This window comes from Schistocerca gregaria, chromosome 1 (assembly GCF_023897955.1).
Source record: "Schistocerca gregaria isolate iqSchGreg1 chromosome 1, iqSchGreg1.2, whole genome shotgun sequence".
NCBI lineage: Eukaryota > Metazoa > Arthropoda > Insecta > Orthoptera > Acrididae > Schistocerca > Schistocerca gregaria.
In genome coordinates, this window is record NC_064920.1 from 989,308,986 (window position 1) to 989,332,055 (window position 23,070).

Sequence of the window (23,070 nt, forward strand, 5' to 3'; positions counted from 1 at the left end):
ATAAGTGAGTAAGCATAAATGCTGTCATCCTTAACACTCCTCTTCCCCTCCCCTATTGACCATTAGGTTTTAAATTCATTACTTCAGTCTGGCCTCATTACTGTAGCATGGTTTATAGATCTATGAATCTTTGCACATGGCAGCTTCCTCTCCCTCTCTTTTGTCTTGAATTCCATCATTGCCCCCTATGTCATCATCTGTATGTGCAACATGTCATAAATCTTGCCTAAACTTGGTACATGGTCTCTGGCAAAATATCCTCATCCAGCTTCCCATTGTATCTTCCCCTCTATTGGCCTTACTTCTGATTTCATTTTTCTTCCTTCCTTGTGTTTATTTTCTATTAATCTTTTCTACTCCATCAAGCCCATCTCTCCACCCTTCTGCCCTTCCAATGCCAATCTTATGCATCTGTGTGTAGATCTAATAACTCTGAAAAAGAATGCAAATCTCCAAGCTGAACCGCCCAGAATTTTTCAATATTACACTTAAATTATTTCTTCGAGATGTGTCATTTCACTGAGAAAAACTGTTTGAATATGTGTAAGTAACACACACAAACAAATGAACCAAACTGAAAGGAAGGATTCCATCTACTCCAAATTTCTCAGTTGAGATAGTTTTTCAGTGAGATATAGCTCCAAACAGTACCAATGGCGCTTTAATCAAGTGAAATTATATTACTCCAGAGACCTATCCAGACAGAAGTAATGAATGAAAATTTTGTAGCAAGGCTGGGATTTTAACCCAGGTCTCCTGCTCACTAGGAGTGAGCAAGAGGATGTTAATTTTATCTGTGGTATTCAGCCATTTGACAAAAATCAAAAGTTAGTTGCAGAACATTTTTACATATCACACCCTACTCATCTATATCCCCTTCTTTCAAGGTAGTAAGGATATCTCACACACACACACACACAGTACTCCCACCTGTCTCCTCCCATCAGTTTCATTTTACATCTGCCTGCCAGCCCTCTCCATCTTCCACCTGCCCCCTACACCTCACCCACCTCCCCCTCATCTCTGTCCATTTCTTCCTCTCCACATTCCTTGTCTACCCCCTCCTTCCCTTTCCGTCTCTCTTCTCCTCCTCCCCTGTCTCTCTGTCCATCTCTTTCTCAAATCTCTCGGACCCTCTCCTCATCCTCCCTCTCCATGTCCCATGTCCTCATCCCCATCTCTCTTTCAATCTCCACTTCCCTCTTTTCTCTTTCCATCTCCTGCTCCCCTGTATCTGTCCATCTCCACCTTTGCCCCCTCCCTCTTTCCATCTCCTCATTCCTCTCTTATCTATCCATCCAATCCTTCCCCTCCCTCCATACTGCTCCTCCTCCCCCTCAACCTGTCCACTTCCTCCACTCCCCCTCTCTCTTTCCATTTCCTCCTCCTCCTCCTCCACACCTCTGTCCATCTCCTGCTCCCCAACAATCTCTCTGTCCATCTTTCCTTCCCCTCTCTCTGTCCATCTCCTCACCCCCCCCCCCCTCCCATCCTTTGACCACCTCCTATGGCATCCTAATCCCAATGTAAGCCAGACAGTTCTTATCCCCAAAGCAATTCATTCCAGACAATAAGTGTTGTGTTTATTAATCCAGTGGCATTGGAGGAGATTAGGAACACACTTATGTAAAAGATACATCCACTTTTATAATATGTATAGACTAGCTTAGTAGTTCCTGCTGCTTTTCTCGCATTTTGGTAGTAATTACATTAATAATAATTTTAGAAACTTATTATGCCTACTGAAAAATTAATGTATTAAAGAACCATTCCTTTTTCTGTGGAATTCTGACAAAGTCAATTTGTTGAGGTAACTGTTAAAAAGCTTTCTTTGATTTAGTTCACTAATAGCAACACCTTCCAAACTTTTTATGCTAATTAAGGCTTCAAAGTAATGATCTTTTCTGAATGAACTACTTCTGACCAAAACAAGATTCTGGTAGCTGGATTAAAAGGCCTTTGTTAATCATGCAATTTGCATTCTTGAGGTGATATTTCCACAGTAACTTTCATCCCATAACACATATTTCTTTATATCTAACCAACAATCGGAATATGAATTTTCTTAGAATTTTTCATCTCCCGTTTCTCCCCCTTGGGGGCTTGAATTTCCAAAAACAATGAAACACGTAATTTTTTATTTTTATCAAACATATCAAATACAAATATTCATGGGTTTAACTTCGAAAATGTTTTCACAATGAATAATTTTATAAAACTATTTATCCTCTGTTTCACTCCCTTACAGGGTTGAATTTCCTAAAGCACTGAAAAACTTTATTTTTATTTCTGATTGAGAAGTCAAACACCAATTTTCATAGATGTAGCTTCAAAAATTGTTGGATAGTTCTTTAATAATGATTTATTTTCAAAAAAACAGTCACCTACTATTTTACCTACTAAGAGTTGAAATTTTTTTTTTCTATTTCTAATTGAATGTGATGTTATAGTTGGCACTTGAGAGATTGGACACAGAATCTCTGAGGTAGCAATGAAGTGGGGAATTTCCTGTACAACCATTTCATGAGTGTACTGTGAATATCAGGAATCCAGTAAAACATCAAATCTCTGACATAGCTGTGGCCGGAAAAAGATCATGTGATAACAGAACCAACAATGACTGAAGAGAATTGTTCAATGTGACAGAAGTGCAACCCTTCTGCAAATTACAGCAGATTTCAATGCTGGGCTATCAACAATTGTCAGCATATGAACCATTCAACAAAACATCATCAATATGGGCTTTTGGAGCTGAAGGCCCACTCGTGCACCTTTGATGACTGCACGACACAAAGCTTGCATGGCCGGACGAATCTCGTTCTAAATTGTATTGAGCAGATGGATGTGTACGGCTATGGAGACAACCTTATGAATCCATGGAACATGCACATCAGCAGGGGACTGTTCAAGCTGGTGGAGGCTCTGTAATGGTGTAGGCATGAGAAGCTGGAGTGATAAGGGTCCCCTGATACCTGACTCTGACAGGTGGCACATACGTAAGCATCCCATCTGATCACCTGCATCCATCCATGTCCATTGTGCATTCTGATCAACTTGCGCAATTCCAGCAGGGCAATGTGTCATCCCATACATCGAGAATTTCTAGAGAGTGGCTCCAGAAACACTCTTCTGAGTTTAAACTGCTGGCCACCAAACTCCCCAAACATGAACATTATTGAGCACATCTGGGAAGCTTGGCAACATGCTGTTCAAAAAGAGATCTCTACCCCCTTGTACTCTTACAGATTAATGGACAGATCTGCCGGATTCATGATGTAAATTTTTTCTAGCACTACTTCAGACATTAGCTGATTCCATGCCACATCGTGTTGCGGCACTTCTGTGTGCTCGCAGGGGACTTGGATGATATTAGGCAGGTGCACCAGTTTCTTTGGATTTTCAATGTATATGGCTGTCACTGTAGAACTGTAAGTTCCCCGGTGGTCCCGATCGCCTACGGTGGACTGGAGGCCGAGCAGTGACCTCTACATTTGTCAGGATACTAGGAAATGACTGAGGACGTGTCAGAAACTTCAAGAAACATTATTAATTCATGACACCTTTGTTCCTGCTGAGTACAATGTGGCCCATGTAACACAGGATGGCTGAGCTTGGTGATATCAATGACCTTCCCCGAGTCCTCGCTGACTCGTAGCAATGACACCAGCTCCAGGCCGCACCAGTCTTGTTAGCCCAGCGCCGCATGCTGTGACATAGCGAAGGAATGTCCTTACTTCGTACTTCGGCCGCGCGTGGCTGGTGGCGCCCAGCTGGCCGGCTGGCTCAGCTGCGGACAGCAGTAGGCTCTGGGTTGAAGTTGTGACGCTGTCAGCACGAGAGACAATTCTCGTTGTGCGGAGTGTACTCCATCCCACCCTGTCTTCTTTCCTGCTCCTCCTGGTGGCTCGCCGCAGTGGATGGGTGGATCAGGCTGCAGTCCTCCAGTGTCGTCAGCTCACCCGGTTGTGATGGGGGATGCACATGGCCTAGGCCCCGCATGATCTTGACGACGGCTCACTGATGTGGTCAACATTGGCGACGAGCGAGGCTACCGCGATGTCTGCTAATGCTGGGTTCATGATTGACAGTGGCAGCAGAGAGGACCAGAACCAGTACTGTCCCACTGTCCCCTCACGTCTGCTGCTGGATGGGCTGCCCTTACTGCAACATCTCCTTAATAAAGATTAACATGTCGATCACCGAGCTGAGCACTACGCAGCAACCCAGTACACATCTAACTGCAAGTCTGACTGTGAGTGCCTTGTTGCTATCAAAGATATACATAAATGACCTGGTGGATGACATCGGAAGTTCACTGAGGCTTTTTGCAGATGATGCTGTGGTGTATTGAGAGATTGTAACAATGGAAAATTGTACTGAAATGCAGGAGGATCTGCAGCGAATTGACGCATGGTGCAGGGAATGGCAATTGAATCTCCATGTAGACAAGTGTAATGTGCTGCGAATACAGAGAAAGAAAGATCCCTTATCATTTAGCTACAATATTGCAGGTCAGCAACTGGAAGCTGTTAATTCCATAAATTATGTGGGAGTACGTATTAGGAGTGATTTAAAATGGAATGATCATATAAAGTTGATCGTTGGTAAAGCAGATGCCAGACTGAGATTCATTGGAAGTGTCCTAAGGAAATGCAATCTGAAAACAAAGGAAATAGGTTACAGTACGCTTGATTGCCCACTGCTTGAATAGTACTCAGCAGTGTGGGATCCATGCCAGATAGGGTTGATAGAGGGAATAGAGAGGATCCAACGGAGATCAGCGCACTTTGTTACAGGATCATTTAGTAATCGCGAAAGCATTACAGAGATGATAGATAAACTCCAGTGGAAGACTCTGCAGAAGAGATGCTCAGTAGCTCGGTACTGGCTTTTGTTAAAGTTTCGAGAACATACCTTCACCGAAGAGTCAAGCAGTATATTGCTCCCTCCTACGTATATCTCGCAAAGAGACCATGAGGATAAAATCAGAGAGGTTAAAGCCCACACAGAAGCATACCAACAATCCTTCTTTCCACGAACAATACGAGACTGGAATAGAAGGGAGAACCTATAGAGGTACTCAGGGTACCCGCCACCACACACCGTCAGGTGGCTTGTGGAGCATGGATGTGGATGTAGATGAAGTAGAAAGAAGGCGTATTTAAAGGAAGCACAAGCGATGTCCTGACGTCATGCTCGTTTGTAATGAACACATTCCTTCCACTTATACTGTCGCACTCGCCCCTTAGGTGTTCTTGCAACAGAGTTATGTGTTGTTACGACAGACTTATGCGGCATTGTGAAATGCAGTACAGCTGACTCTATACCTCTGTCGTACACTCTACGAAAGTCTCCATCTAACACAAACCTGCATGCTAAGCAATTCTCTTTCGCCTGTTGTGTGTAACCCGGCCATTGCTCCTGCCTGATGACACATTGCGATATATGTGCAATCCTCTTACCTTTTGGCTAACCTACTGCCCCTGCATGACGACACATTCCGATATATGTGCAATCCTCTTACCTTTTGGCTAATCTATTGCCTCTGGCTTTCGGTATAGGAAACGAAACTTTGACAATATTCCACGTTTCCAACTCTAGTTTCCACGACACTACACATCCCCCTCCTTTAAGAAAATTTGTTCCGAATTTTACAATTCTGGACGTACTGGTTGTGCATGCCATACTTCCTTATCCTCTACAGGTATCTTACAACTACTCCTTCAACACTGTCGTACTTTCCTTATCCGCTATTAATCTATTTACACTTAATACTGATTCCAATAATATCATTGGTTATCTATTTATATTACATTCCACTATTCCCGATCCATCCCATAGGTATTTAATGTACCGTTGCTATTTCAGATCGAGACATCTTTTTACGTATACAAAAGTAAGTTGCACAAATAAACACTAGAACTATGATTATGCTAGTCGTTGACACACCAAATATAATTGTGTTTTGCTTATGTTTCTCCCTATATTGGTGCACATGCTTCAGTAGTTGATTAACTGATATCTGCTCTTTTTTTGATTAACTGAGATCTGCTCTTTTTCTGAGATAATCAGGCTGTCTTAAGATTGTAGCAATGTGGGATCTAAGGACTCGTTAGTAAACATTAGGTTCTGGCGAGGCAACGTATGTGTGGTGGTTCCTCTGGATAATACAACATATGCTGTATCACGTTAATCATTGTTGTACCCGTGAAAGTATCTGGTAGGTGAAAATGCTTCCCTACTATTTCACATCCAGTGCCATTAATCAATAACCCACTGCCCTGCAATTCAAGCTTTGATATATCTGTCAATCTATCATTTCTGTAACAAGTGGCATCTACAGACTCTAGTTCGAACACAGAGTAAACCCAATGTTCCCCAACTTTCTGGAATTTCGGTCTCGGAAGTAACACCTTCTTTTCGCATTCTAAGGTTCCCAAGTGCACCCCATCTAATTGGATATGGGTGTACTGTATAACACTGGTACCGTAAATTGATACCCATCACTGATATTTGCACTTCTACGTGTATACTCGCCTGATCCGTAATAACTCTCTCTTTAGACATGCGATAGAATAACGGTAAATTCCACTTTGCCAGAGGCACGACATGACGCACTACTTCCGAGAATTCTTTCTGCGCTTTCAGCAACGCCTTCAGCATCTGATCTGGACCTAACAAAGTGGCACTCAATTGCCCATGCACTGCGTGATGCATAGCTTCATATAACGCTTCCAATTCGACACACACATCATCCACCCTGTCTGCTAATGCCCTCAAAAAAGCTGCTACTTGTATTTTCCCGTCTATTCCTCTCAATCTCACCTGTATAGCCTCTATATCCCCATTCAACACTTTCCTAGTATTTGCAGGTCTTATGTCAACTCCCGCACTGTTCTAGTGACATTCAATATCCCCTGCTGCATGTTACCTATACGTGTCATGTGCCAATCCACTTTCGACTTTGTCTCCTCCGCCAACTCCTGCACCTCCCCCACCATACTATTTAAGCTCCTTATATCTCCCTCGTCTGTGGTTCCAGACACTGTTTTCAGCAATTTACCTCCTGCATCCAACCACCCTCATTTCCTGCAAACAAGCGTTTGCGGGACCACTTCCGTTACTTGTTGCAGCTGCCTTCTCAGCTTTTCGTATGAGAGCTTCAATTCCTGATAATCATTCTGTATGTCTTGAAACAACCCCTCCTTCTCCATGGCCGCCTGTAGCGCCGTAAACCTATCCTTTAGTGTCCGTACATCATTCCTCACTCCCCATATATTATACATGAACACAATTGTCCACCTGCAGCTTGACAATACCACATCTAATTGTCTTGCAAACAAAATTCTGTTCTCTAGTGGTTGCACCTGCACCACCTCTCCTCTGCAACAGTGTTGCAGTACCAGCCTGACGAGAAGTTTCCCAGGCCACATCCTGGCACGGCACCTGAAGGAAAAGGAAGCCATGTCAATCGTTCCCTTCCTTACCACATCTAAAACACACAAATGACAAGTAAAAACTACACATAACCTATTACCTAATAACAATAAATATGACATGTTCATACCCGAGGACACTTAATCTACTTATCCCTAGACCTAAGTGCGTAAGGAACGTTCCTCTGCTGTTCTTTTAGCTTCGGTACCCTCACACCCTTTGTTACTGCTGGAGGAATCTGCAATAACGCATCCACTGAGCCCTTAAACGCCTTAATCCTACTCACATGAACTACTGATAACTTGGTTGGTAACTGCAACTTAACGTTCACTGGAGACACTATTTCATTTACCTGATATGGTCCATAATATTTCGTCATAAACTTCTTCATTTTACCCTTCGGAACATAAGGATTAGCCAACAATACCCATTGACCAATTCTGTATTTCGGCAGTTTACCTGTTCTTTGCCCAATACTCTCTTGGTTCTCCAAAGCTTTAGTATTAGCACGCCGTACCCTTTGCCAAATCTCTCTCAATTTCTTGGCGAAATTCTTCACTGACGCATCCTGTGAACATACTTGTGGTTTGAGCACCTCATACGGAGAGAGCCCCGTTCCTGTATGAACTTTTGCTTTATATGCACTTGTCAACAGATTTAAATACACGCCTCAGTCCATGTGTTCTGAATTTATGTAATGACTAATCATCTTAACTAACGGCCTATGAACCCATTCTGTTCATCCATTCGACTGAGGATGAAATGGGCTTGTCCGCAATTTCTTAACTTTCAATAAACGGCATAACTGCTTCAACAGCTCCGACATAAAGTTACTACCCTCATCTGTAATTATAGTATCAGGCACACCATACTTCAGCAACCAGTTTATTACTAAGGCTTGCGCAACAGTGCTTGCCTTCTGATCTGGAATAGCTACCATTACCAGGTATCGTGAAAAATGATCTAATATTGTTAATACGTATTGATTACCCACTTGGGTCTTGTTAAATGGTCCGATTACGTCTAATCAGATGAATGTGAACGGACGATCAGCTTCAGGTAGTCTCTGTAACTGAATTTTCTGATGACTTAAATCTGCTCTCTGCATACACGGTATACAAGTTTGCACATACTGCTCTACATCATTGCAACGTGTCTTCCACCAAAACCTTTCAGCTACCCTTCTATAAGTCGTTCTTTTACCACCATGACCCAACAATACATGGTCGTGCGCTTGTTTCAACACTTCTTCCCTCACCGACCCGGTACTATGACGCGTAGTCCGCACTTGCGTCTTCCTGCAAAGCAAGGTTGCATTCGAAACAATTGACACTCTGTCAGTGGCTTGCGCCTTTATCCACTCCTTCTCACTTATGCCCACAACTTGTACAGCTGTTATTTTTCTACTAAGCGCATCTGCATTCGTATGTTTTACCTCTGGTTTGTGAATTACCACGTAGGCAAATTCACTTAGTTTCAGTGCCCATCTCATTATATGACTCAAAGGATCTTTCAACCCCAACAACCACTTCAATGCTGCGTGATCTGAAATCCCCTTGAACTTATGCCCATATAAATAACAGCGAAAATACGAGGTACCGTAAATCACTGCTAACATTTCTTTCTCTGTAATTGAGTAATTCTTCTCAGCCTTATTCAATTGCCTGGAAGCATAAGCCACTGGATGTTCCCGTCCATTAACCCACTGAGAAAGAATACAACCTACAGCAATATTACTAGCATCACAAGATAGTTTGAACTCTTGTTCAAAATCAGGAAGTATCAACACTGGGTCTGATGTTAGTATCTGAACTTCTCGAATGCCTCCTGACACTGTGCTGTCCATTCAAACTTGACACTTTTCTTTAACAATCTCGTTAATGGATGTGAAATTTCCGGGAACCCCTTTACATATCGTCTGTAGTAATTACATAAACCGACATATTGCTGGACTTGTTTAGTGGTCTGTGGTACTGGAAAACTACGCACAGCTGACATTAGACGAGGATCCGTTCTTACCCCATCCTGACTGATAATATGCCCAAGATATGTCACTTGCGTCTGTGCAAACTGACATTTCTCGTCATTAAGCATAAGATTTGCTGCTCTTAGCCTATTAAATACTTCGTTCAGTCGTTCCACATGCTCTTCTATATTACGCGAAAAAGTAACAATATCATCGAGGTATACCATAGCACTCTTTGGTTTCAGTCCCCGAAGCACACCATCTAACATATGCTGGAAAGTAGCAGGAGCGTTTTTCAACCCAAATGACATTCTGCGATACTGAAAGTGACCAAGGCTTATTGTAAAGGCCGTCTTCGGTCTATCCTCAGGACTTACTTCTATCTAATGCAACCCACTCTTTAGATCTAGTGTCGAAAAATATTTGCACCGACCTAGGTTGTCCAATGTTTCAATGATGTTCGGTATTGGATACACATCTGTTACAGTTCGTGCATTCAAAAAACGATGGTCACAACAAAACCTATACTTTTTAGTACCATCCAATGACTTCTTAGGAACTACCACTATGTTGGCAGACCACGGGCTTTCACTGGTCTCTATAATACCGTCCCTTAGCTGTTGATTAATAAATTCTTCCACTAGTAGTTGTAGGTGTTTCGCTGTCCTGTATGGTTTTCTATAGACCAGCGGAATATCACCAATCGGTATACAGTGCTGTGTAATAGGAGTTGCTGGTAATGGACCTTCTGAATCAAACAAATCTAAATACTCTAATAACAATGCTTCCTTAGCTTTCCAATCACCATTCTCCAAATGGTGAATCTTATCACGTAGTACAGATGCCTTGATGGTTTGCTTGACATTATAACCACCTTGGGATTCACCTATATCCTCATCATCGAGTATTTCCAAACTTGCTACCACTAAACCCTTTGGGAGATCCACTTCATCTGCCCCAAAATTATCTACACTGATCGGAATCATCAGTTCCCTATTAATATCCGTTACGCGCGCAACGCTCCTCCTAATAAAATAAATGCATTTCAGCCAATGCTTCATTGCTCTGCAGTGGCTCCACCACACATAGTCTCTGCTGTGGTAGATCGGTACCTACTGACAACCAAACTAACTTCCCTGTACCCGAAGGCACTTTGACATGTATAATCATTTTTAATGCCCTTGTACATGGTTCAACTGGTGACATCTTAGCAATGGATGCACCTCTCGATGTAGAAACATTTACAGCTGTTGTACCCATTGAAAACAAGTTTCCACTAAGTTCAACTGTACGCGGTGAAAGATTAATTTTGGCATGGTGTTTATCAAGGAAGTCCAGTCCGAGAATCACAGAATGTCTATCTCCTGCAGATGCGTTGCAATATGCAGTGCTGCAGCTAAATCCCCAGGATTCTCGATCCTAAGCCTACGAGAAAATTCTGCAGGAATTCCCTTGAGGAATACATCGAGGGCTCTGTTTTCTGCTTCTCGTAGTAATACACGATCTGCATCAGGATTACGCAATAATTCATAGGTCTGCGAATTAGTTTTAGGTATCCTATCTGAAAAAGACTCCACTGTCTCATTGATCTTCTGTGTCAAATTAGCTAACTTCTCCCTAAAAAATCTTGCACTATTCTGCTTACAATATCTTTGTCGTAACCCATCTGCCAATTCTTCAAACGTGCTCGCCTTACTAAGCGTCTCATGGTACATCACGAATGTATTGGCTTCCCCTGCAAGTCGCAAATTTGCCATACGTAATGTAGTTATGTCCGACCAATTGCTCATTGCAGCTGTTGCCAAAACATCATTAACGAACGCTGTGACGTCCTCTGTTGTTTTACCCGAGAAAGGCGTAATCAGGTTAGCTACTGAAGGATATATTGCGCCGAACGCAAGGTCTCCATTTGCGTCATTAATTCTACATGATGTAACTTATGCTGCGCATTTCTCTTCTAACAATTTTGAGACTTGCTCCGTCAGAGCACTCGCTGTACTCACTTCAGTACTAACGGATCTTGTTTCCGGCATGATTTGTGCAAATTACCAACAACTTACTCGAATTTACTCCTCAGAACAATAACTACACTGGCTACTCAACTCCTTTGTCACAGTTGAGCATTACACACAAGTAGAAAAACAAGACTCACAATGCACAACTAAACAAAATTAATCCTTCTGTCTTGTCATTGCCCAGCAACACTCTCTACAATTGTGCGCTGCGTGACCAAACCATCTACAAATTGAACGTTCTACTGGTACAAAATTCGTGCATGGATCCCCATGCCCCGTTAAACTACACACAGTACATCTGACTTGTACCAAGTACATTTCCCAACTGCTTCCCTGAAACCCAACAAAGAACATGCATCAATAGTTATTAACAAATATCGCCTCGTGCACTTACCACGAGGCTGCATAGAGTCAACAGTTCTGACTGCAACTCTGTGGTATCAGTCCTGCAGTGGTGGTGTCGATGACTCCAGATACCAGATCTGCAGGCCAGTGCTGTAGTGGGCGGTTCGAACACTTCTGATACCAAATCTGTAGGCGGTAGGTGTGATGACTCCTGACACCAAATCTGTAGGCAGTCGACACAGGGACTCCTGACACCAAATCTGTAGGTGCCCCAGTGGCCCCGGTCACCTACGGTGGACTGGAGGCCGAACGGTGACCTCTCCAGTTGTCAGGATGCTAGGAAATGACTGTGGACGCATCAGAAACTCCAAAGAAACATTATTAATTCGTGACACCTTTGTTCCTGCTGAGAGCACTCTGGCGTGCGTAACACAGGCTGGCTGAGCTTGGTGATATCAACGACCTTCCCCGAGTCCTTGCTGACTTGTAGCGATGACACCAGCTCTGGGCCACACCAGTCTTGCTAGCACAGTGCCGCGTGATGTGACGTAGCGAAGGAATGTCCTTACTTCGTACTTCGGCTGCATGTGGCTGGTGGCACCAGGCTCGGCTCGGCTGCGGACACCAGGAGGCTTCGGGTTGAAGTCGCATATAAGCAGTGCCAGAATGTCGCACATGTGCAGAGCTGAAATCGCGTATGGCCCCTTAGAGTACGGCTGTCCAGTGTACAAGAAATGAGAGCTAGCAGCCACTCCCAGCGAGAATCTACCCGTTAAAGCTTTTATACCACTGCCAAGCTGCCAGATTCGCACATGCGCATAACTGTGGGAATCAGAGTGGGGTGCTTTAGCAGTTCCCATGTTCAGTTATTTCCCGATTACACTTCATTGTTAATAGTAAGGTAAACATATCAGATGTTCATCCACCACCATGTGTGGGAATCTAATTAGAAATGGGATGAGAAGCATTTAAGCAGGATCAAACAAAGACAGATTTAATGTCATTGTAGCACGTGTACTAACTCAGGATGTGTACGTGGGCAAGTAAAAAAAGATCCTGGTTTTTTCCCAGATTTCCTGGTTAAAAACACACTTTCTCCCAGGTGAAAATACACTTTTTCCATAATAAGAGACATTATACTTTTTCTCGGAGCTGTAAAACTTATCAATCCATTGAAGAGTTATAGTTTTGTGCACTGGCGTAGAATTTTGTGGCACTTTACAAAACAGAACTTAGGGGGAGAAAAACACGTTCTGGAAGATATGTCATGTGCAGCAACACGTACACTGCATATTTTTGTATTACAAAAGTATAAATTTGAATTCCACCAAACACAGCATGGTACCTTCTGAAGCATTGAAATCAGGATTGTGATGCCGTATTGTAAGCCAGACACAGCTCATGTCACGTGATCTCGCCAACTGATGACGGTGGATATTCAGAGCATAGGACACATGATGTAGTCAGCCAATAACAGCATAACTGTTAAGTAGAACGACCATACAAATAGGAAAAGTTAATGGTTTAAATTAATATACATTGTGTTACTACAAGAAAAGAAAAGTTTCACATGTAACACTGGCCTCAGAGATTAATAAGCTTAAAGAGAATCTAAGCTTTCGCATATAATGTTGATCTTTTTTGAGCATGTTATACTTCAAGATACATCACATAAATATGCCAGTAAACATTTTTATAACAACTTAAATGTCTGATCACCTTGGCTCGAAATTCTTCTAATGGTCATCCTCAAAGAAGAAATTCATTGTATATTCTCTCATATTATTCATCTTGCTTTAAAGGAAATTTTCTTTGAAAGTAATGCTTTTCAACCACCAAACATTGAAAGATTTTACACTATGTCATAAAAAAAGAAACAAGACATCAGAGGATACGCCAAGAGCATCAGCATTTTGTGAACCATACTAAAACGCATCATTTGGCTTAAAGTGCACATTCGTGTGTCCAGATTCAGATGTAAATTTTCTTGAAATTAAACACTTTGTTTGAAATAAATGGACTGCTCTCAGCGAAAAAGATTAATAAAAGACAAATTTCTTTAGCAAACTGACAAAGCTAACTGCATTGTTCCGCAAGTCGATCAATGCTTGACTGTCAGAAAGGTGGAAAATAAATAAAACTAGTAACTTATTTTAGCCTACTGTAATTATGTGAATGTGTTTTAATTCACTCGATATCTCCCAGCTGCTGAAATCCGTTTTGTTTTCATTTGAAGTGAGAGCAATAAACGAAGAGGAAACAGCAAAGTTACTAAACATGAACATGGGTCACCTACCCACTACAACTCAAGACTGCGCTGTATATCAGTCCCGGATCTCCAAAACGGGGCAATAGTAGACAGTGGCACACCCCCCCCCCCCCCCCCCTCCCCTCCCTCCAGCGTTTGAGGTGTGACACCAAAAATTAAATAGACTTTTCAAAAATGTTCGTTTTGTAGCGTACATCTTTCTGAAGAGTCTCATGCTTAAAACTTATGTCTTCGAAGAAATGTAAGCCATGTTATTTACTCTTAAGTGTGCCAAAGTGCAGTGCTGCCACATCTCTTCACACAGTATTTCACTCTGTTGAATTCAAACATGTTTATTTTGTAATGGATGCTATCAAACTATATTGAGGACTGTGGAAATTAAAATGACCTGTGGTGCCTCTCCTGCTCCCAGTTGGACAGTTTGACATCCTGCCCTTCTTAAAAATAAACTTCGCAATTAATACTGGATAGGATTATTTGTACCCAGGAGAGCAAGAAATCCTCAGAAAATTAGCACTCTTTACTGCCTATGAGCTAATAACTCTCTCTTTTGTGAGGTAAAATTAAATATAGGACACATAAAACCCTCAATGACAAGTGACAAGCAAGACAGTACACATTTCTTCAATCCTTAAGTCCTAGCATTTTTCTCTCTCTCCGTTCCATAATCGGTGTGATGTCCCCATTTCTTCTCCTTCCTCATTCTAACAAACAATCTTGTCATCACTAATTCTGTAACTATTCCTTTCCATGTCAAAACTTATTCTCTGGTTAACTTCGCAAACACTGCCACAATCACTGGTTTAGGTATCCTGAGTTTATTCTCCTTTTAGCTGTTGTTACATGTTCGTACAACACATTTTCCATGCTGCTCCCAGAATAGAGCTTAGGCTCCTGCTATCCAGGGACTGTACAACTGGCCCTTACTAGTGTTGCGGTCTGGCCAAAAACTTGGTCAAAATTTCATTTTCATGGATACACCGAGAAGATAACAAGTAATCTTTCTTACCTGTTATTCCTGTTAGTCAATCATTTCCACTCTGGTAGTCTGAATCTATGGTTTTTGGTAGTAATTATAACAACACTAATCATTCACAAATCCATTCAACCACACAAACAAGCAGTGACTGCCATCCACCCATTTTGCTTTATTCCGCTCAGCTCGTATAGCCCCATCCCCTTTTGTCTGCAGGAAACTTTATTTCTAGATGCGACAGGGATTCCCCTGGCAAGAGCATCACATCACTATGCACACATTCAAATATCAACTTGTTATTTGTTCAGAAATCAACTTAGAATGCGTTAAAAACCAACAGGGATTTGTTTCAAAATCATATGAATAATCGATAGATCAATGTGAGCTGGATGCTAGGCACTTTGTGAAAAAAGGTTTTTTTCCTGAAGAATATGAATCTGGTGCCCCCACCCCCATGAAATTGACACCCGGGGCAGATACTTAGGTTTGTTCCCACCACCTAGATCTGGGCCTGTTGTGCATACTTGAAGCTGGCAGCTTGGGCTTGCCAGTAAAATTTTCCCAGGTGGTATCTGGCTGCTTGCTGCTACCGTTTATACAGCTAACAGCCACACTTCTGTAGGCAAAAGTGGGAGAAGGTACTACTCATATGTGACTCAACTGCGCATGCACATGAGCTCGCTCTCAACTGCTCAAATGAATCTAATGTAAACAGTTGTGACGTCATGCTCATTGGAGGCAAAAAATGGCTCTGAACACTATGGGACTTAACATCTGAGGTCATCAGTCCCCTAGAACTTAGAACTACTTAAACCTAACCAACCTAAGGACATCACACACATCCCTGCTCAAGGCAGGATTCGAACGTGCCACTGTAGCGGTCGCGAGGTTCCAGACTGAAGTGCCTAGAACCGCTCGGCCACTCAGGCCGGCTCATTGGAGGCAATTTGTTGTTCTGAAGCATTGCATAGCCTTCCTAAAGTCTTTGACACATTTTGCTGTTGGTGGATGCTTCTATGAGCTCTGTGTTGAATATGATGCATTTCCTTTGCTACTTCAGTTTCATTTTCGGTTTTTTTTTTCTCTTGATCATGTTTTATTGCTGCAGTATTATTCTGCAATACTGGAATACAATAACATCCTTTGTTAGAATATTGGTTCTTATGAGTCAAAATTACAAAAATCGAACTGAAAATAAAACAATGAAAAATTCCAGGGTTTTTTGAAAGTGTTTGCCTAGCCTAGTGCCATCTACTTTTTCCTGAAGCTGAAGGACAGTGACAGAGATGGATAGTGTGATTTGACCTCGCAGCTGAACAAGTTCATAACATTTTCAGAGTGCAGTGTTTTTCAGTCATGTCTAAACAGAGTATAACTTGATACCAGAGAGTACATATTCAATTTATCCATGGGTTATGCATGACACTAAATTACAAGTGAATGCGTTATGCTCTTGGTGCAACACAATGATAAATATTTCGAGAATGGGGTAAAGTGCTTTGAGCAGCCCTGCTAACAGCCAAAAACAATAAACTTTTCACAAACGAAAGGAAGTTTTTTCCGATAAATGTATCTCTGTAACACCTAGAACCTGACACAATAAAAATGCCTCCCAAAGCAATCAACAGCATAAGCCAGTTTCTTATAAGATTTGGTTGTTGCCACTAAGTCATTGTCAACCCTGGATCTACAACATTTCCGAACTGGGGCAAAAGTCATTCAGGTTTATTCATCTCCACCAGTATAGCCTAGTCCCCTTTTTTCTCTAGGAAACTTCATTTCTAGCTTCGATGGGGATTCCCCTGACAGGGGCATCACGTAAACTATGCAATCATTCAAAAATTAACTTATAATTCATTCAGAAATCAACAAAAGCCAACAGGGATGAGTTTCAAAATCATATGAATAATCAATAGATCAACAAGAATATGAATTTGGTGTCCCCTGAAAATGCCGTCCAGACAGTACCCCGATTTGCCACCGTCCCCCCCCCCCTCCCCCCCCCTAAATCCTAGTTGGGGGGTGGGAGACTGAGCTGATCAAACAATGGAAAAAATCCAGGATGGAATGTAACAATATTATGAAAAGAAAAGATAGGCACAACAAAAAGACTGTCACAGATAGAGTTTTCGGCTATTAATGCCTTCATCAACAATGTAAGAGACACACACACACACACACACACACACACACACACACGACTGCAGTCTCAGGTAATATAAACTGCAAGTGTTGGCCAAAGCAGCTAAAATTATGGCAGAGACAGAACATTTGAGAAAGTAGTTTTGATCTAAATATTTTTGTAGGTTTTTGATCATATTGTTCGTAATACAATGTAAATTTTAATATTTTATAAATTTTCCAAGTTATTTGTTTGTAAAACTTTTTATTTATAGAACCAAAAGCAGAATACGTTTATGTTCATGAAATATAGGTAGATATGTATGTATGTCAAGTGATTTCATAAAAAGAAAAGAAAATAAACAACATTACACAAGTATAGCAAAGTCTCAATTATGTGCCAGAATGAGATTTTCACTCTGCAGCGGAGTGTGCACTGATATGAAACTTCCTGGCAGATTAAAACTGTGTGCCCGACCGAGACTCGAACTCGGGACCTTTGCCTTTCGCGGGCAAGTGCTCTACCAACTGAGCTACCGAAGCACGACTCACGCCCGGTACTCACAGCTTTACTTCTGCCAGTATCCGTCTCCTACCTTCCAAACTTTACAGAAGCTCTTCTGCGAAACTTGCAGAACTAGCACTCCTGAAAGAAAGGATATTGCGGAGACATGGCTTAGCCACAGCCTGGGGGATGTTTCCAGAATGAGATTTTCACTCTGCAGCGGAGTGTGCGCTGATATGAAACTTCCTGGCAGATTAAAACTGTGTGCCTGACCGAGACTCGAACTTGGGACCTTTGCCTTTCGCGGGCAAGTGCTCTACCAACTGAGCTACCGAAGCACGACTCACGCCCGGTACTCACAGCTTTACTTCTGCCAGTATCCGTCTCCTACCTTCCAAACTTTACAGAAGCTCTTCTGCGAAACTTGCAGAACTAGCACTCCTGAAAGCACTCCTGAAAGTCTCAATTATGTGGTTTGCAGATCATCTACATATATTTCATTGTCTTTTTAGAACTGTAAGAACATAAAATAAAGTGTCTAATTTGAACAAAATAATATGTCCATTTAAAATACACTATTGAGCATGTACTGGTAACAGTGTCACTCTGTGAGTCCGAATCCTACATGTCCGTTGTTCTTGAAATGTTTTTTCCATTTCCCATTTCATCTCCTCTGAATTCCAGAATTCAAACCTTCCAACATTCTCCATTAGACCTATGTGTTATCATACACAGTGAGGCATTAAAATTAGTTGATGTGATGCTAGAGTTTTGGAGGACAAAACTTGTTTGACTACATGGATGTTTTAAAACCATCATTGAGAAGAGTGACATATAATGTGAGTGACATCATTCGAAGTGGAATTATCAGGTCTGCAAAATGTGTTAACTATGCTATAACATTTTGCTGCTACAACATTGATATGTGAGTAATATTTAGATTTAAGGCTTTTGATACCATTTTAGTTTTGAAATACACAATTCATAATTTTTGAGGAAGTACTTAGTACAATGAAGCATTTTCAGCAGTAATATATCTGCAGACCTATATGTCTGCTTGTGTCTGTATATGTGCGGATGGATATGTGTGTGTTCCCTCCTAAGGTAAGTCTTTTCACTCTCGGGATTGGAATGACTCCTTACCCTCTCCCTTAAAACCCACATCCTTTCATCTTTCCCTCTCCTTCCCTCTTTCCTGATGAAGCAACCGTGGGTTGCTAAAGCGTGAATTTTGTGTGTGTGTTTGTGTTTGTTAGTGTCTCTATCAACACACCAACGCTTTTGTTTGGTAAGTTATATCATCTTTGTTTTTATATATATTTTTCGCATGTGGAACGTTTCTCTTAGACACTCCAAAGTTGGAAACAGATACCCATCATTTATACTAATACAATACTTTGAGCTGAAAATGAGTTATTGTGAGCAATAAGAGAAATTTTTAGAACAAGAAACAATTTCTTGAAGAATTTATATATTTTTTTAACTTGTTGGATTGGTAGAGTCAATGAATATGATCAAATTAATACATCATTCTTGTTTACTGCAGAAATTCTAGGTTTGTTTGCTTTCGGCTTGTCATGTATTCCAATGTGACTCTCATACTTTTACTTTTTGAAATAGAAGTTCAGTACACATGATCTTTGACCTTTCAAACAGATACTGCACTAATATTGCCAATGTTAAGCCAAGTCAGAGGTAAAAACTGAGGAAAACTGACTAATATTAACATGTCCTTGGTTCTTGCCACCCACCTGTTCTTAATTTACAATAATTTCTTTGGTCTCAACATTTTTTCTCTGTAACTACACCTTTCTTTACTCTTTTTAGTTTTTTATATCTTTTACTTCTGACCCTATCTCTGCCTCCACCACATATAATGTACTTACAGCGGGAGACCACGACAATGGGATCACGGATTTACTTCGAGCTTTGTCTCCCCATGAGATTAATGTCTTAATACTTGTGGTTATAGTGGAGAGAGATAATGTGGACTGTCCAGAACTGCAGTAATTATCATTTAGCTGCACCAATAGTCTCTGCCCAGAAACACGTGCAGGCATAGATGCTTGGGTGTTAAGAACATTGTGGCAGTTCTGGAACACTAAATAAATATCAATTCCTTTTAGTTTTGGTATCCGGCTTAGTAATCAAGTTTTCTCCCCAATGATACACATCAATGCTGGTGTGGCTCCTGCAGGTATTCTCTCTTCATGTTGACTTCGTCTCCAAAAACGTCCATTTGAAAATGCAAGTCCTCATCACATGGGGAAAAGAAAATTAGGATTGACTTATACATGATACCTCGCACAGAAGATTTATTCTCTTAGCTCAAGGACAGCTTACTTTATTTGAAAACATTGTAGATACTACATCTTTATATGAATAACAGCAATATTAATTAGTGTAAACTGCTAATCACCACATAGAGGAGGCATTGAACAGCAACCAAGCACATTTAAAAATAAACTGTTAATTATTATTCAGCTTTCAGGCAAAGTCAAAAGATAAACAAACACACACACATTGATACATGTGCAAGTTACATACACATGACCAAAACAGCCTTTGGGTGCTGTGGTCTCACTGTAATGCATGCGTGTATTTCTTTATCTGAGGACAGACCTTGCCCAAACACTAAATAATACCCAACAGTCTTTCTTTTCAATGTGCACATGTACTACTCAGTGTCTCTTCTGAGTTGTGAGTAGCAATTTATCCTAATTCTTATTGTTATTCCATTACAAATGTACCATTCTTCTCTTAATATGAGCATAATGCTGCTGCTATTACTCTCTTTGTTATGTTTCAGCTACCTTCTGGCACTCACTATCCTGTCCAAATGAAGCTGTTAAAGAGTAGAATTTTGAAAGTGACTGAATGGACTGTTGTAGGCATCCAAGCACGATTGAGCTACACTCTTATCTTGCCTATTTGCAAAATCTTGTATTGAATTTTCATACACATCCTACCATATTATGTTTTTACTGTATTAAGAATGAACTGATTTAATGGAAATAATGTATATTTTGACTGTATCAAAACAATGAATTTTGTCACTGAATCAGTGGATAAATAAGTTTTAATTAAAAATTGTCAGTCATGTGGTAAAAAAAAAAAACCTAAACTTACATATGTCACTAGTTACCTGAGTAGCATTAAAAACTAATGCCATGACACCTACACCCATATTCTGGAAACCACTGCAAGTTCACATTCAGTCTTAAGAGTTGTCAGTTAGAAATGTATAAATGGTCAGTACATAGCCAAGCTCACATGTACAGATCATGTATATATAATTTTAAACTGACTTGTTCCAGAATGAGAAGATAAGGTACTGGCAGAAGTAAAGCTGTGAGGACAGGTCGTGAGTCATGCTTGGATAACTCAGATGGTAGAGCACTTGCCTGTGAAATATAAAATTCCCATGTTGGAGTCTCAGTCCGGCACACAGTTTTAATCTGCCAGGAAGTTTCTTGACTTGTTCCACTTCATTCCCAAAAACATTGTGGAAATTATACATGAAACAGGAATATTAGTGACTCACAACTCATTAACTTTTTGTGTATACCAAATGCCCTCTTACTGTGTTCCTTCAGCAAAGTATCGCAGTGACAAATGTAATTCCTGATATTTCCACATTTAGTGAAATACTTTCTGAGTTACAGAAGATTAATTGTATCTCATTATCACTAACACCCATGCCATAATTAATCTGTGTATTATCAAATAGATGAGGTTGTCTCAACTTGGAGACTCTATGAAACTTAAAAACACCATTCTTATTGGCAAGTTCAAATTAAATGGCACACATTACCTAAATCTAGGTGTCTCCAGATTCCTTTTGGTATTAATATTCCAAGTGTAAATTGTGGTAAATTTGATGCCCGTCATTCGCATGTCCTGTTGAATTTCTGCTTCCAGAGCCTCAATAAAACCTGAAGAAATAACATAGCAAATAGTAAACAGAGAACTGAATATAAGCTAACATATTTCAGATTTATTTCACACTAGTTAACATGCTGAGTATTGTAGTTTGAATTTTTGGATAGCCGATGCCAGTAGGAATCAAAATTACTAATGTTGTGTAGGTCGACAATGCATAATTTTTAAACCATGGAAACCTGGCATTACATGCTCTGATTGGCCATGGGATTGCCTTGTTGCCAGATGCCCTGGATAATGCACGTTGTGAATGCTTTGCATGCCAGAGATTGCGATGTATCCAAGGTGGCCTGCATGCTTCGTGGTAGCGCACCAGCCTTCCACTATGGTGGCCTGGGTGCGAAGCCACCAGGATCTCAAACACATCCATTGTAGTTTCATGATAAGACGTACTGGGAACAAACCCATCAATAGCTGTTAGTTTGCATACAGAAAGTCTATTACAAATTGTGTCGTCCATGCAAAGGGCCTTTTTTGTAACTAGGACATTGTTTACTTAAAGCAGGTGCTCGAACTGGCGACCCTCTGAGGTGACACAAGCTGGATAACATTGAACAGTGTTTTGCTGAAAGCTTTTAAAGATTCCTGGCATTGCCGTTTTGTGATTGGCGGCATGTTGAATGTGATCTGTTAATTCCTCTTTGTTTCTAGATGGTTTGTGTCAGGGTGGGTGAACTAGAACCTTGAAGAATCCCCACAGGAAAAAGTCTGGGGGTGTGAGGTCTAGTGATTGCAGGGGCCACATCCTATGAGTATCTCTGCCGGTTACCCAGCCGTCAAAGAGTTATCCAGCCGTCGAAGAGTTTATTTAAATATCCACACACAGCACGACTGTTATGTGCAGGTGCGCCATCATGCTGCAACCACATGCGTAGCTGTATGTCCAGGAGAACATCTTCCAGCTGGCCAGGTAAAGTTTCTTGCAAAAAGTGAAGGTAATTTGCCCCAGTAAATTGAGGAGGTAGACGGAGTGGCCCAATCAGATGGTCACCACAATGCCTGCCCAAATGTTGAGCGAAAATTGTTTTTGGTGCCCATGGACGTATGTGACATGAGGATTTCCCCTTGCCCAGTAAATAATATTTTGAGAGTTGTAAAGGCACTCATTTGTAAACAACACAGTGGTGGGGATGTCAGGGTCTCATGCAACATGTAGCATAAACCACCGGCAAAAGCCTAGTCTGTGTTCATAGTCCACCACAGGGTTTAGGTTTTGGACAGGGTGGGAACTAAATGGATGCTGGCCACCATCCATCAAAACGTCCCAGACTAACTAATGAGTGACCCCATGTCATGTCCAACCGCTTGAGTACTTGTTGTAGGAGCTTCCTTGAAGCACTCAAGAACACTCTCATCAAATGTAGCATCCCATCGTGCTTGTGGTCTTCCAGCATCATCGTGATATCTCACTAACAAGCCTGTTTCACCAAGTCGCCAGTGAATTGCTGTAAATGTCTGCATCTTGCTGGGTACTGTTCCCCATACAACCATCAA

The 23,070-nt window shown here is 41.3% G+C and overlaps 1 protein-coding gene across 4 annotated transcripts in view; it reads right to left on the reverse strand.

Moving 5' to 3' along the window:
* LOC126278073 (17-beta-hydroxysteroid dehydrogenase 13-like) overlaps positions 1–23,070 on the reverse strand; it is a 137,327-nt gene that overhangs the window by 54,445 nt on the left and 59,812 nt on the right. For all 4 annotated transcript variants that reach the window (XM_049977925.1, XM_049977932.1, XM_049977907.1 and 1 more), the window contains exon 6: positions 21,449–21,569. In XM_049977925.1, coding sequence (XP_049833882.1) covers positions 21,449–21,569 — 121 coding nt within the window. The remainder of the gene's footprint in view (positions 1–21,448; positions 21,570–23,070) is intronic.